Below are 16,706 nucleotides of genomic sequence, written 5' to 3'. Positions count from 1 at the left end.
TTCCGCTTCCATGGTTCCATCCGCTGCCAGATCCACTCCCAGATATCTAAAACACTTTACTTCCTCCAGTTTTTCTCCATTCAAACTTACCTCCCAATTGACTTGACCCTCAACCCTACTGTACCTAATTACCTTGCTCTTATTCACATTTACTCTTAACTTTCTTCTTTCACACACTTTACCAAACTCAGTCACCAGCTTCTGCAGTTTCTCACATGAATCAGCCACCAGCGCTGTATCATCAGCGAACAACAACTGACTCACTTCCCAAGCTCTCTCATCCACAACAGACTTCATACTTGCCCCTCTTTCCAAAACTCTTGCATTCACCTCCCTAACAACCCCATCCATAAACAAATTAAACAACCATGGAGACATCACACACCCCTGCCGCAAACCTACATTCACTGAGAACCAATCACTTTCCTCTCTTCCTACACGTACACATGCCTTACATCCTCGATAAAAACTTTTCACTGCTTCTAACAACTTGCCTCCCACACCATATATTCTTAATACCTTAATATCTTTCTAATGGCGTGGTGTGGAACACATACTGGTTACAAATACACAATCCTTTGGACCAGGCAATGCTCTGTTTTTAATCTTAAAATCTTTTTTAAATATGGGCTACAGAAAGTGATATGAATAAAAGACAACATTAGCAGAGTTTGTAGGATGTTAATGTACTGAAAGGGGTAACAAGAGGAATGTCCAATTATTTCTTTGTGATGATAAGTATAAAAGTTTCAAGAGGTTTACAAAAAAAAGACAAAAAAAGAAAAGATAACATATAAGTGAAGAAAAGTGGTGAAAGTTGGGTAGTCAGGGAAAGAGGCTTGTGTGCAGAGTTATGAAGAAAAAGTCAGAGAAGAATGCCATAGGATGATAGCAAATGAAACAAGGTGCGTGAGAGAGGAGCACAAGGGAAGCAATGGTGAAATGTGTGAGACATGGAAGGTGGAAAGAGCATCTATGAATAAAGATGGTGACTGGTGGATTGAGAGACTTAAATAACATACATTTATCAAACTTTAAAAACTGAAATTCAAAGGGTTGAAAGGAAACCTTAGTGAATACTCACAAGGTTAATGAGTAAACCCCCCCCCGGTCCTCTATCTGTTGTACGATCTTCCATTTCAGAAATAGTGATTTATGTTTATCAAATCCCTGCATTATGAATGCTTGTAATTGTTAGCCATCCACATCATGACTTGGTCCTTTCATATAAACAATTACCGCAGAACAAAGGCTCAATGTGACATTTTGCGACTGTGAAAACTTAAAAATTAGGATATAATTCATTGAAAGACATCAAGATTTTGCAAAAGTGCCAAAATTGAAAAAACTCTTATCTTTTCTATTAAATAATGAAATATTTAAGCAACTTGTGAAGTTCTTCAGTTATAATGCCTATTACAGTATCAAAACAAAATAACTTTTGATTCTTGTCATATTCCAGCCTTTGATTCATCACCTTATAAGAAACACAAAGTTTTCATATTCTAAATGAGCTGTAAAAGTGAAATCTATCAAACTTAAACATAAAACTATGTAATACAGTACGTACTGATGGGATATGGCACAATTTGCTATAATGATCCTTACATAGTTCAAATACCTAACTCACCCCCCATCTATGGTGAACCCACCAAACTGTACGCCACAGGATGCTAATGCTATGCATGCTACCCTGCCCACCGTGTCAGTTCTCTGCTAGCATTCCAAGAGCAATATTCTCCTCAACTACCACATGCATTACATAATCATCTATTCTTAGTTCATCTGGAAAAGTACCTAGTGAAAGATAAGAAACTGTATGCAGCTTTTATGGATCTGGAGAAAGCATACAACAGTGTCAAGTGGAATGATTTATGTGATATGTCAAGGATATATTGGGCAGGGGAACAACCATTGGAGTGTGTGAAAGGCTTCTATGGAGGGGCAAACTCATGTTCAAGAGTGGATGGAAGGTTGGGCCAAAAGGTTCAGTACAAAAGTGGGTGAGAGGCAGGGCTGTACAATGTCACCATGGCTTTTCAATATAATATAAATGAAATAATAAGAGAGATCAAAGCAAAACTAGGGAAAGGGCATTATGAATGGAGGGATACGAGAGATGAAAGCAAAACTAGGGAAAGGGGATGCAGAGAGGAAGTGTGGTGTTGAGGTATGGTGGCTAGTGACAAGCCTGTCTGCAGACAATACTGCATTGTTTGCTGAGAGTGATGAGTTGCAGAAGGTTGTTAAGTGTTTTATGATGCAGCCGGGCACTGGCAATTGAAGGTAAATGCAATTCAAGTTAAATTATGGTGTTTGAAAGGAATCAGTTAAAGCATAGATTCTTCAGAGCTGTATAGAATGAAAGACAAAAACTAAACTGTTATATATAACAGGGGATAAAGATGGAAGAGGAGAGTATTTGGGAGCCATTCTGGTTCAGCTAGATATAGAAGGAGAGCTAAGGAAGAGAGCAATACTAGATATATATATATATATTATTTTTTTTTTTTTTTATACCTCGTCGCTGTCTCCCGCGTTTGTGAGGTAGCGCAAGGAAACAGACGAAAGAAATGGCCCAACCCCCCCCATACACATGTACATACATACGTCCACACACGCAAATATAAATACCTACACAGCTTTCCATGGTTTACCCCGGACGCTTCACATGCCTTGATTCAATCCACTGACAGCACGTCAACCCCTGTATACCACATCGCTCCAATTCACTCTATTCCTTGCCCTCCTTTCACCCTCCTGCATGTTCAGGCCCCGATCACACAAAATCCTTTTCACTCCATCTTTCCACCTCCAATTTGGTCTCCCTCTTCTCCTCGTTCCCTCCACCTCCGACACATATATCCTCTTGGTCAATCTTTCCTCACTCATTCTCTCCATGTGCCCAAACCACTTCAAAACACCCTCTTCTGCTCTCTCAACCACGCTCTTTTTATTTCCACACATCTCTCTTACCCTTACGTTACTTACTCGATCAAACCACCTCACACCACACATTGTCCTCAAACATCTCATTTCCAGCACATCCATCCTCCTGCGCACATCTCTATCCATAGCCCACGCCTCGCAACCATACAACATTGTTGGAACCACTATTCCCTCAAACATACCCATTTTCGCTTTCCGAGATAATGTTCTCGACTTCCACACATTTTTCAAGGCTCCCAAAATTTTCGCCCCCTCCCCCACCCTATGATCCACTTCCGCTTCCATGGTTCCATCCGCTGACAGATCCACTCCCAGATATCTAAAACACTTCACTTCCTCCAGTTTTTCTCCATTCAAACTTACCTCCCAATTGACTTGACCCTCAACCCTACTGTACCTAATTAACCTTGCTCTTATTCACATTTACTCTAACTTTCTTCTTCCACACACTTTACCAAACTCAGTCACCAGCTTCTGCAGTTTCTCACATGAATCAGCCACCAGCGCTGTATCATCAGCGAACAACAACTGACTCACTTCCCAAGCTCTCTCATCCACAACAGACTTCATACTTGCCCCTCTTTCCAAAACTCTTGCATTCACCTCCCTAACAACCCCATCCATAAACAAATTAAACAACCATGGAGACATCACACACCCCTGCCGCAAACCTACATTCACTGAGAACCAATCACTTTCCTCTCTTCCTACACGTACACATGCCTTACATCCTCGATAAAAACTTTTCACTGCTTCTAACAACTTGCCTCCCACACCATATATTCTTAATACCTTAATATCTTTCTAATGGCGTGGTGTGGAACACATACTGGTTACAAATACACAATCCTTTGGACCAGCAATGCTCTGTTTTTAATCTTAAAATCTTTTTTAAATATGGGCTACAGAAAGTGATATGAATAAAAGACAACATTAGCAGAGTTTGTAGGATGTTAATGTACTGAAAGGGGTAACAAGAGGAATGTCCAATTATTTCTTTGTGATGATAAGTATAAAAGTTTCAAGAGGTTTACAAAAAAAAGACAAAAAAAGAAAAGATAACATATAAGTGAAGAAAAGTGGTGAAAGTTGGGTAGTCAGGGAAAGAGGCTTGTGTGCAGAGTTATGAAGAAAAAGTCATAGAGAAGAATGCCATAGGATGATAGCAAATGAAACAAGGTGCGTGAGAGAGGAGCACAAGGGAAGCAATGGTGAAATGTGTGAGACATGGAAGGTGGAAAGAGCATCTATGAATAAAGATGGTGACTGGTGGATTGAGAAAACTTAAATAACATACATTTATCAAACTTTAAAAACTGAAATTCAAAGGGTTGAAAGGAAACCTTAGTGAATACTCACAAGGTTAATGAGTAACCCCCCCCCCTATCTGTTGTACGATCTTCCATTTCAGAAATAGTGATTTATGTTTATCAAATCCCTGCATTATGAATGCTTGTAATTGTTAGCCATCCACATCATGACTTGGTCCTTTCATATAAACAATTACCGCAGAACAAAGGCTCAATGTGACATTTTGCGACTGTGAAAACTTAAAAATTAGGATATAATTCATTGAAAGACATCAAGATTTTGCAAAAGTGCCAAAATTGAAAAAACTCTTATCTTTTCTATTAAATAATGAAATATTTAAGCAACTTGTGAAGTTCTTCAGTTATAATGCCTATTACAGTATCAAAACAAAATAACTTTTGATTCTTGTCATATTCCAGCCTTTGATTCATCACCTTATAAGAAACACAAAGTTTTCATATTCTTAAATGAGCTGTAAAAAGTGAAATCTATCAAACTTAAACATAAAACTATGTAATACAGTACGTACTGATGGGATATGGCACAATTTGCTATAATGATCCTTACATAGTTCAAATACCTAACTCACCCCCCATCTATGGTGAACCCATCAAACTGTATGCCACAGGATGCTAATGCTATGCATGCTACCCTGCCCACCGTGTCAGTTCTCTGCTAGCATTCCAAGAGCAATATTCTCCTCAACTACCACATGCATTACATAATCATCTATTCTTAGTTCATCTGGAAAAGTACCTAGTGAAAGATAAGAAACTGTATGCAGCTTTTATGGATCTGGAGAAAGCATACAACAGTGTCAAGTGGAATGATTTATGTGATATGTCAAGGATATATTGGGCAGGGGAACAACCATTGGAGTGTGTGAAAGGCTTCTATGGAGGGGCAAACTCGTGTTCAAGAGTGGATGGAAGGTTGGGCCAAAAGGTTCAGTACAAAAGTGGGTGAGAGGCAGGGCTGTACGATGTCACCATGGCTTTTCAATATAATATAAATGAAATAATAAGAGAGATCAAAGCAAAACTAGGGAAAGGGCATTATGAATGGAGGGATACGAGAGATGAAAGCAAAACTAGGGAAAGGGGATGCAGAGAGGAAGTGTGGTGTTGAGGTATGGTGGCTAGTGACAAGCCTGTCTGCAGACAATACTGCATTGTTTGCTGAGAGTGATGAGTTGCAGAAGGTTGTTAAGTGTTTTATGATGCAGCCGGGCACTGGCAATTGAAGGTAAATGCAATTCAAGTTAAATTAATGGTGTTTGAAAGGAATCAGTTAAAGCATAGATTCTTCAGAGCTGTATAGAATGAAAGACAAAAACTAAACTGTTATATATAACAGGGGATAAAGATGGAAGAGGAGAGTATTTGGGAGCCATTCTGGTTCAGCTAGATATAGAAGGAGAGCTAAGGAAGAGAGCAATACTAGATATATATATATATATTATTTTTTTTTTTTTTTATACCTCGTCGCTGTCTCCCGCGTTTGTGAGGTAGCGCAAGGAAACAGACGAAAGAAATGGCCCAACCCCCCCCATACACATGTACATACATACGTCCACACACGCAAATATAAATACCTACACAGCTTTCCATGGTTTACCCCCGGACGCTTCACATGCCTTGATTCAATCCACTGACAGCACGTCAACCCCTGTATACCACATCGCTCCAATTCACTCTATTCCTTGCCCTCCTTTCACCCTCCTGCATGTTCAGGCCCCGATCACACAAAATCCTTTTCACTCCATCTTTCCACCTCCAATTTGGTCTCCCTCTTCTCCTCGTTCCCTCCACCTCCGACACATATATCCTCTTGGTCAATCTTTCCTCACTCATTCTCTCCATGTGCCCAAACCACTTCAAAACACCCTCTTCTGCTCTCTCAACCACGCTCTTTTTATTTCCACACATCTCTCTTACCCTTACGTTACTTACTCGATCAAACCACCTCACACCACACATTGTCCTCAAACATCTCATTTCCAGCACATCCATCCTCCTGCGCACAACTCTATCCATATATATAATATATATATATATATATATATATATATATATATATATATAATTATATATATATATATATATTATATATATATTATTTTTTTTTTTTTTTTTTTTTTTTTTTTTTTTTTTATACTTTGTCGCTGTCTCCCGCGTTTTGCGAGGTAGCGCAAGGAAACAGACGAAAGAAATGGCCCAACCCCCCCCCCCCCATACACATGTACATACACACGTCCACACACGCAAATATACATACCTACACAGCTTTCCATGGTTTACCCCAGACGCTTCACATGCCTTGATCAATCCACTGACAGCACGTCAACCCCTGTATACCACATGACTCCAATTCACTCTATTCCTTGCCCTCCTTCACCCTCCTGCATGTTCAGGCCCCGATCACACAAAATCTTTTTCACTCCATCTTTCCACCTCCAATTTGGTCTCCCTCTTCTCCTCGTTCCCTCCACCTCCGACACATATATCCTCTTGGTCAATCTCTCCTCACTCATTCTCTCCATGTGCCCAAACCATTTCAAAACACCCTCTTCTGCTCTCTCAACCACGCTCTTTTTATTTCCACACATCTCTCTTACCCTTACGTTACTTACTCGATCAAACCACCTCACACCACACATTGTCCTCAAACATCTCATTTCCAGCACATCCATCCTCCTGCGCACATCTCTATCCATAGCCCACGCCTCGCAACCATACAACATTGTTGGAACCACTATTCCCTCAAACATACCCATTTTCGCTTTCCGAGATAATGTTTCTCGACTTCCACACATTTTTCAAGGCTCCCAAAATTTTCGCCCCCTCCCCCACCCTATGATCCACTTCCGCTTCCATGGTTCCATCCGCTGACAGATCCACTCCCAGATATCTAAAACACTTCACTTCCTCCAGTTTTTCTCCATCCCCATATATATATATATGCATCACCAAGTGCCTTAACGGAATAAGTATGTAAGCGAAGAAATGATTAAGGGACTAAACAGTCCTACCGAACCTTACCTAAGCAGCAGAAACATGGACATGGAATGAGTAACAGAGGTCAAGAATCCAGGCTGTGGAAGTGAGCTATTTGAAAAGTGCATGTGGTATGACTAAATGGAATGAAGAAAGAAAGAAAAGGTGTGTGAGAAATTCAGTATGGCACAAAGAGCAAAAAGAATGAACTGTGGTATTAACAGAGTGGGTGAAATGTAATAATTTGAGATGGTTCAGGCAAGTGGAAAGAATGCAAGACAGGGAGTTCATAAAGACAGTGTATGATAGTACAATAAATGGGGATTGTGTGAGATGAAGACCACCTGTGACATGGGGAAAGAGAGAGGAAGAGAAATGGTGGAAGAATGCATGGAATGGCTTATGTAAGGGAGACATGTAAGGATAGGGATAAGTGGAGACTCTTTTGCCATGGCCACCCCTTTAATGGCAGTCCCTGGAGGGAACAGGTGTCAGAGATATAGTTAACTAAATGGATAGAAATTTTTGCTGTGTATCAAGTATTCTTTTAAATGTTTCTGTAGTCATTCCATGCATGTTTCCTAAGTGGGCTGTCACATCAAACATTTTCATGACTTGTTTCTGATATGTTCCATTCTATTCTTGATGACTAAATAACTCTGTATCTTCCTTGTTGAGAGGCTTTCAGGTTTAACATATATTCTTTAATACCTTTAATTTTTTGTCATGTGCAATCTGTATGTAGTAGATGGTAGGCAGCCAACAGCCAGGGAAGTTTATTACCAATACTACCCACTTGGGTATTGAGAGGGTTGGTGACAGTGCATAATGAGCCAGCACTTCTGCGGTTGTTGAGCTGCACTCCTCTGACCCAAGTAACCGTCTTTTTTCTCTGCCCCACCTAGACATGGACTACTGGCATTCTGTCCACAAATCTACAATCTCTCTTCATGACCTATGTCACATATAACACTTAACAACTCACACAGCTCATTCTTCATAACTCTAATAAATTTTCCTGCATTCAGCAATATGTGCTAGCCTTGCCTTTTGGCAAAGTGATAGGAACAATAGATAGAAGTAGGAGGTAGGAACATTTAGGCAGGAGCATTAGGTAGAATTAGTAGGTAGGAACATTTGATGGGAGCATCAGGTTGAAGTAGTCAGTAGGAACATTAGGAAGGAACCTCAGCAAACACTGTGCTAGAGTTGCCATCTGCCAGTGGCCTGTTAAGGATGTGGCACTAAAGGCTAAAAAGCAGTACTGGAGTTCACTAGTTATGGAGAGACTGTTGTTGCTGCCATCCCTGAGGGAGTTCCATGAGGGAATAGGCATCAGATTTATAGAAATGCCAAGTGTAGATTATCATAAATCAATCTCTTCTTTGTATGTTATATATAGTGATATATCTTGGAAAGCAAAAATGGGTATGTTTGAAGGTATAGTGGTTCCAACAATGTTGTATGGTTGCAAGGCGTGGGCTATGGATAGAGTTGTGCGCAGGAGGGTGGATGTGCTGGAAATGAGATGTTTGAGGACAATATAAGGTGTGAGGTGGTTTGATCGAGTAAGTAATAATAGGGTAGGAGAGATGTGTGGTAATAAAAAGAGTGTGGTTGAGAGAGCAGAAGAGGGTGTTTTGAAATGGTTTGGCCACATGGAGAGAATTAGTGAGGAAAGATTGACAAAGAGGATATATGTGTCAGAGGTGGAGGGAATGAGAAGTGGGAGACCAAACTGGAGGTGGAAAGATGGAGTGAAAAAGATTTTGAGTGATCGGGGCCTGAACATGCAGGAGGGTGAAAGGCGTGCAAGGAATAGAGTGAATTGGAACGATGTGGTATACCGGGGTTGACGTGCTGCCAATGGATTGAACCAGGGCATGTGAAGTGTCTGGGGTAAACCATGGAAAGTTCTGTGGGGCCTGGATGTGGAAAGGGAGCTGTGGTTTCAGTGCATTATTACATGACAGCAAGAGACTGAGTGTGAATGAATGTGGCCTTTGTTTGTCTTTTCCTAGCATGACCTCGTACACATGAGGGGGGAGGGGGTTGTTATTTCATGTGTGGCGAGGTGGTGATGGGAATGAATAAAGGCAGACAGTATGAATTATGTACATGGGTATATATGTATATGTCTGTGTGTGTGTATATATATGTATACGTTGAGATGTATGGGTATGTATATTTGCGTGTGTGGACGTGTATGTATATACATGTGTATGTGGGTGGGTTGGGCCATTCTTTCGTCTGTTTCCTTGCGCTACCTCGCCAACGCGGGAGACAGCAACAAAGCAAAGTAAATAAATAAATAAACAAATCTTTAATCTGCCAATCTATAGTTCTGAATCACCCATGGTTTTAAAAAATCAAAGAATTTGACCTAGTTTAGCAAAATGTTAATAGTTTGGAAAACTGCCACTCTGCCATCAGGTGCTGTCATTGACCACTGTACTTACTGACTCATATCTGTATACAGGTTCATATATGTCTACACTTCTGGGTTATTTTCATATAATTACAGCAAATTGTAACAGAACAACATGCAAAACTATTACAAAGAAACTACACAAAATTAAAAAAAAACATTATTGTGAAATTAAAGAAGAGATTGTTTCAAAACAAGTTTAGCAGCAGTGGGCTATTGTAACAGTATGGGTGTGCACCTGATGTTGTGACCCTTTTTGTACATACGCATAAGTTCATGTTCACATTATACATATGATTCATGTAATTTACTGTAAAATGTATCAGAATAAAATATACAACAAAGGTTTGATTGAGTAAGTAACATAAGGGTAAGAGAGAAGTGTCGTGATAAGAAGAGCATGGTTGAGAAAGCTGAAGAGCGTGTGCTGAAATGGTATGGACATATGGAGAGAATGAGTGAAAAGAGGTAGACAAAGAAGATATATGTGTAAAAGTGGAGGGGACAAGAAGAGGGTAGACGAAATGGAAGGGTGGAGTGGAAAAGATTTGAGTGATCGGGGCCTGAACATGAAAGTAGGTGAAAGGCATGCACGGAGTAAAGTGAATTGGAATAATGTAGTATACAGGGGATGCTGTGCTGTCAATGGACTGAACCAGGGTATGTGAAACAGCCAGGGGAAACCATGAGAAGGTCTGTGGGGCCTAGTTGTGGACAGGGGGCTGCAATTTCAGTACATTACACATGACAGCTAGAGAACTGATGTGGGCAAAGGCAACCTTTCTGCATCAGTTCCTGGCACAACCTTGCTAACACAGGCAATAGTATTATTATCATTATCATTACACATGACAGTTAGAGACTGAATGCGAATGAACATGGCTTTTTTTTTGTCTTTTCCTGGCGCTACCTCGCTGGAAAAGGGGGGATGCTATTTCCTATGTGGCACAGTGGCAATGGGAATGTATGGGGACAGCAAGTATGAACAAGTACATGTGCACATATGTATATGTCTGTGTATGTATATGTATGTATACGTTGAAATGTATATGTATATTTTTTTTTATTTTATTATACTTTGTCGCTGTCTCCCGCGTTTGCGAGGTAGCGCAAGGAAACAGACGAAAGAAATGGCCCAACCCCCCCATACACATGTATATACATACGTCCACACACGCAAATATACATACCTACACAGCTTTCCATGGTTTACCCCAGACGCTTCACATGCCTTGATTCAATCCACTGACAGCCCGTCAACCCCGGTATACCACATCGCTCCAATTCACTCTATTCCTTGCCCTCCTTTCACCCTCCTGCATGTTCAGGCCCCGATCACACAAAATCTTTTTCACTCCATCTTTCCACCTCCAATTTGGTCTCCCTCTTCTCCTCATTCCCTCCACCTCCGACACATATATCCTCTTTGTCAATCTTTCCTCACTCATTCTCTCCATGTGCCCAAACCACTTCAAAACACCCTCTTCTGCTCTCTCAACCACGCTCTTTTTATTTCCACACATCTCTCTTACCCTTACGTTACTCACTGTATATGTATATGGGCATTTATGTATATATATGTGTATACGAGTGGTTGGGCCATTCTTCATCTGTTTCCTTGCACTACCTCACTGACGCAGGAAACAGCAAATAAGTACAATAAATGAAATAAATATACATCATTATCATTATTATCACTATCATCATTATTATTATTATTATTATCATACAAAATCGCTGTTTACCGTGTCAGAGGTAGTGCCAGGAAACACGAAGAATGGCCCACCCACTCATATACACATATACATACATAAACGGGCAATAGTAATCAAGTATAAAATAAAATTGGTATATTCCACAGTATTCTTGACAACTTAACAACTTGGTATCTTCCCAGTTGAGAGGCTTTCAGGTTTAATATATTTTGTTTTAAACCTTCAATCAGTTGTCAAGCTTAGATAATCACAAATCTCTTTCTTTTAATGATATACAGTTAATGTTCATTCAGTCTTTCATGGCAAACTTCATGTTGAAACCCCTTAACTTTGTTTGTAAAGTATTTCTGAATTCTCTCTAATGAGAGAGAGAGAGAGAGAGAGAGAGAGAGAGAGAGAGAGAGAGAGAGAGAGAGAGAGAGAGAGAGAGAGACCCACTTACCTATGAATACCTACAAAAAGTGGCAGAGCTAGCACAAAGTGCTTACTGCCCATCTTATTTGCCATTCTTCTCAGATGCCACCTGAATTACATGATTATCAATTCTTATTCCATCTTCAGCTGATTTAACCATATGCCATATATCAAGTTTTTTTTAAATGTTCCCATAGTAGTTCCACACGTTTCTTACTTTTCCAGGTAGTACACTGGGTAATCCTTCTAGCTTCTGGCTGGACTGTCTGACTTATTTATTTTCAGTATGTTCCACGGTATTCTTGAAGACTTAACAACTCTATATCTTCCCTGGGGAGATGCTTTCAGGTTTAACACATTTTCAGTTATACCTACAATTTGCTGCAATGCACAGTTTATCGTGTGTGTGTGTGTGTGTGTGTGTGTGTGTGTGTGTGTGTGTGTGTGTGTGTGTGTGTGTGTGTGTGAGTGAGAGAGAGATTCTTCTAAAACCTTAAAACACAGAATGACAATGTGATACCTAAAGTTCTTTGCAACACTGATCAATATTTTCAATAAAATATAATACTAACTCCAAACTCAGCTGATACTAGGTATGGCTCCTGTGCTAACAGCCACTGTTCTGCCACAGATGCATCTCGAGCAAACTGGTACACTTCCAGAACTGAAAACAAATAAAATCAGTATGAAATTTCAGGTTTCAGTATATACTCATAAACAAAACTATACAAGGAATTAATAATACAAAATCAAACATGGATATGTTACAGAATGCATGAAACATCCACTTACACACATGTACACATTGTAATGGCTGCATCTGCAAGCATCATGAGTAGCTTTGCCATGAGAAACGAGATTATGAGAAAGCTTACTAGTAAAGCTAGGAAGACATTTTATGCTTCTTGTAACATAGATGTGACAAATGAGGGTAAGTCTAAAAGTTTAGTGCTGCCCTATTCTCCCAACTTAGCTAATTTAAGACATATTTTAAAAGACAATCTTGTAATGTTGCTTTCCAGTACAATAACACCATCAACAAGACCGAGTGGCGACGGGAATGGATGAAGGCAGCAAGTATGAATATGTACATGTGTATATATGTATATGTCTGTGTATGTTTATGTATGTATATCCCTGGGGATAGGGGAGAAAGAATACTTCTCACGTATTCCCTGCGTGTCGTAGAAGGCGATTAAAAGGGAAGGGAGCGGGGGGCTGGAAATCCTCCCCTCTCATTTTTTTTTTTTTCCCAAAGGAAGGAACAGAGAAAGGGTCTGGGTGAGGATGTTTCCTCAGAGGCCCAGTCCTCTGTTCTTAATGCTACCTCGCTGACACAGGAAATGACAATAGTATGAAAGAAAAGAAAGATGTTGGAATGTATAGGCACATATATGTGCGTGTGTGGGCGTGTATGTATGTACATGTGTATGTGGGTGGGTTGGGCCATTCTTTCATCTGTTTCCTTGCACCACCTTGCTAACGCAGGACAAAGCAACAAAGGATGATACTAATGATAATAATTTTTTTCATACTATTCACCATTTCCCACCTCAGCAAGGTAGCATTAAGAACTGAGGATTGAGCCTTTGAGGGAATATCCTTACCTGGCCCCCTTCTGTTCCTTCTTTTGGAAAATTAAAAAAAAAGAAAAATGAGAGGGGAGGATTTCCAGCCCCCCACTCCCTCCCTCCCCTTTTTGTCACCTTCTACGACACGCAGGGAATATAAAGAAAGTATTCTTTCTCCCCTATCCCTAGGGAATAATATACATATATGTTATGGAGGTATATGCAAGATCTTCAGAGAGAGGTGTGAGTAAGCAGTCTGTTGGGGATGAGAGGGCCTAGGAAGTAAGAAAGTTGTTGTTCGCCAATGATACAGCTCTAGTGGCTGATTCGGGTGAAAAACTGCAGAAGTTGGTGACTGAGTATGGAAAAGAGTGTGAAAGGAGAGAGTTGAGTGTCAATGTTAATAAGAGCAAGGTTATTAGTTCAGTAGGGTAGAGGGACAAGTTAATTGAGAGGTAAGTTTGAATGGAGAAAAAGTGAAGTGTTTTAGATATCTGGGAGTGGACTTGGCAGTGAATGGAATCATGGAAAGAGAAGCGAGTCACAGGGTGGGGAAGGGGGTGAAAGTTCTGCGAGCGATGAAGAATGTGTGGAAGGAGAGAGTTATCTTGGAGCAAAAATGGTATATTTGAAGGAATAGTAGTTCAAACAATGTTATATGGTTGTGAGGCATGGGCTATACACAAGGTTGTACAGGGGAGGGTGGATGTGTTGGAAATGAAATGTTTGAGGACAATATGTAGTGTGAGGTGGTTTGATCGAGTAAGTAATGAAAGGGTAAGAGAGATGTGTGGAAATAAAAAGAGTGTGGTTGAGAGAGCACAAGAGGGTGTGTTAAAGTGGTTAGGTCATATCCATCTAGGTCATATCCATCTGGGGATACTTCTAATGTAATCTGATGTAACAATCAAAAACCTTGTCTGGAAGCATTAATGGCTGTATTACTTCCTGTTTTAAGCTTTGGTCTACCTTTGATAATGTAGCAATATGTGTGAGGAATGACCTGGCAAGACTATGGGTCAGGCATATATTTACAAAGGGGTTCCCTTAAGCCATGTCCGCACTATCGGGCAGTGCCTGACGGGCTGTGCCCTCACCAGGCAAGGTCTGTCGGGCATGCCTGTGTTGTAGTCCACACTGTTGAGGTGGTTGGGCAGTAAAGTCGTACAGTAGCCAGTGGGTGGTCAGCAGGCCACAAGTGTGGCATCTCCATGCACAGCAAAGTTAAAAGGAAAAAAAGCACTGTGTAGCACACTGATTGCTGCAGGCATAAAAAAGGAAAAGCAGACTAGAGTACAGAAAACTATGAGGTGTAAAGATTGGGAACTTTTTGTGGCTGGCAGCACTGTTGCTCCAGATCCGACATCAAACCACCAGGCAGTATTTGGTGATTTCAATCGACTACAGGCAAGGGCAATCTGTTGATTTGTCTGTCTGAGGTGCCACCACTGGTGACTTCGATCAACTACAGGCAAGGGCAATCCACTGATTTGCCCGTCAAAGCTGCCACAAAGTGTATGATGACAGTACTCATGCCCACTGGACACTGCCAGGCTGTGTGGATGCTCCTTTACATGTCAACGTCCATTTTCCAGCATTTTCTGTGGTCCAGTAATGGCCAAGCCCCAAAATTGCCAGATTATAGAGGTTCAACCTGTATCTGGCCATAGATCAATACCCAGTGGCCAGAGCTTAACACACATGACAGCATTTAGAAACAGATTACAAGTTCAAAAGGTCCCAGTACAACAGCAAATACCTTCATCATGTCAATATCAACTTGATCCTGTGACCTAATTCTTATTCTGAGCAAAAGTCTTTACTTGGGGAAAATACACTAAAGAATGAAAGGCACTAAACTGTAAACTATGCCAGACCCATGTTGCAATAGTTACCATAAGTGTAGTGATACCACCCTGAAATATTTCAGAAAACTCATGTGCCTCAGTATTACTAACTACTCTACATGTGTGTCTAACATCATTAATGAAAATAGATGTCATATTCATTAAGTTATCAGTTATCTAAGTTATCTTATATGCATTAGTATTACTATTTTTTTTTATTTCATTATTTTGCTTTGTCGCTGTCTCCCGTGTTAGTGAGGTAGCGCAAGGAAACAGACGAAAGAATGGCCCAACCCACCCACATACACATGTATATACATACACGTTCACACACGCAAAATACATACCTATACATCTGAATGTATACATATATATACACACACAGACATATACATATATACACATGCACATAATTCATACTGTCTGCCTTTATTCATTCCCATTGCCACCTTGCCACACATGGAATAACAACCCCCTCCCCCCTCATGTGTGCGAGGTAGCGCTAGGAAAAGACAACAAAGGCCACATTCATTCACACTCAGTCTCTAGCTGTCATGTAATAATGCACCGAAACCACAGCTCCCTTTCCACATCCAGGCCCCACAGAACTTTCCATGGTTTACCCCAGACGCTTCACATGCCCTGGTTTGCCCTGGTTCAATACATTGACAGCACGTCGACCCCGGTATACCACATCGTTCCAATTCACTCTATTCCTTGCACGCCTTTCACTCTCCTGCATGTTCAGGCCCCGATCACACAAAATCTTTTTCACTCCATCTTTCAACCTCCAATTTGGTCTCCTACTTCTCCTCGTTCCCTCCACCTCTGACACATATATCCTCTTGGTCAATCTTTCCTCACTCATTCTCTCCATGAGACCAAACCACTTCAAAACACCCTCTTCTGCTCTCTCAACCACACTCTTTTTATTACTACACATCTCTCTTACCCTATCATTACTTACTCGATCAAACCACCTCACACCACATATTGTCCTCAAACATCTCATTTCCAGCACATCCACCCTCCTGCGCACAACTCTATCCACAGCCCATGCCTCGCAACCATACAACATTGTTGGAACCACTATTCCTTCAAACATACCCATTTCTGCTCTCCGAGATAATGTTCTCGACTTCCACACACTCTTCAAGGCTCCCAGAATTTTCACCCCCTCCCCAACCCTATGATTCACTTCCACTTCCATGGTTCCATCCGCTGTCAAATCCACTCCCAGATATCTAAAACACTTCACTTCCTCCAGTTTTTCTCCATTCAAACTTACCTCCCAATTCACTTGACCCTCAACCCTACTGTACCTAATAACCTTGCTCTTATTCACATTTACTCTCAACTTTCTTCTTTCACCACTTTACCAAACTCAGTCACCAGCTTCTGCAGTTTCTCACATGAATCAGCCACCAGCACTGTATCATCAGCAAACAATAACTGACTCACTTCCCAAGCTCTCT

General features: G+C 40.7%; 1 protein-coding gene across 34 annotated transcripts in view; it reads right to left on the bottom strand.

Moving 5' to 3' along the window:
- beta-Spec (spectrin beta chain) overlaps positions 1-16,706 on the bottom strand; it is a 211,948-nt gene that overhangs the window by 50,332 nt on the left and 144,910 nt on the right. For all 34 annotated transcript variants that reach the window (XR_011714206.1, XR_011714211.1, XR_011714208.1 and 31 more), the window contains one exon: positions 12,386-12,477. Coding sequence is in view for 12 of the 34 variants with exons in the window: in XM_071674660.1 (XP_071530761.1) it covers positions 12,386-12,477 (92 nt within the window). In the remaining 22 variants the exon portion in view is untranslated. The remainder of the gene's footprint in view (positions 1-12,385; positions 12,478-16,706) is intronic.

Source organism: Panulirus ornatus, chromosome 2 (assembly GCF_036320965.1).
Source record: "Panulirus ornatus isolate Po-2019 chromosome 2, ASM3632096v1, whole genome shotgun sequence".
Lineage (NCBI taxonomy): Eukaryota > Metazoa > Arthropoda > Malacostraca > Decapoda > Palinuridae > Panulirus > Panulirus ornatus.
Note: the sequence above shows the minus strand (reverse complement) of the source record. Positions and strands in the feature narration are given on the sequence as shown.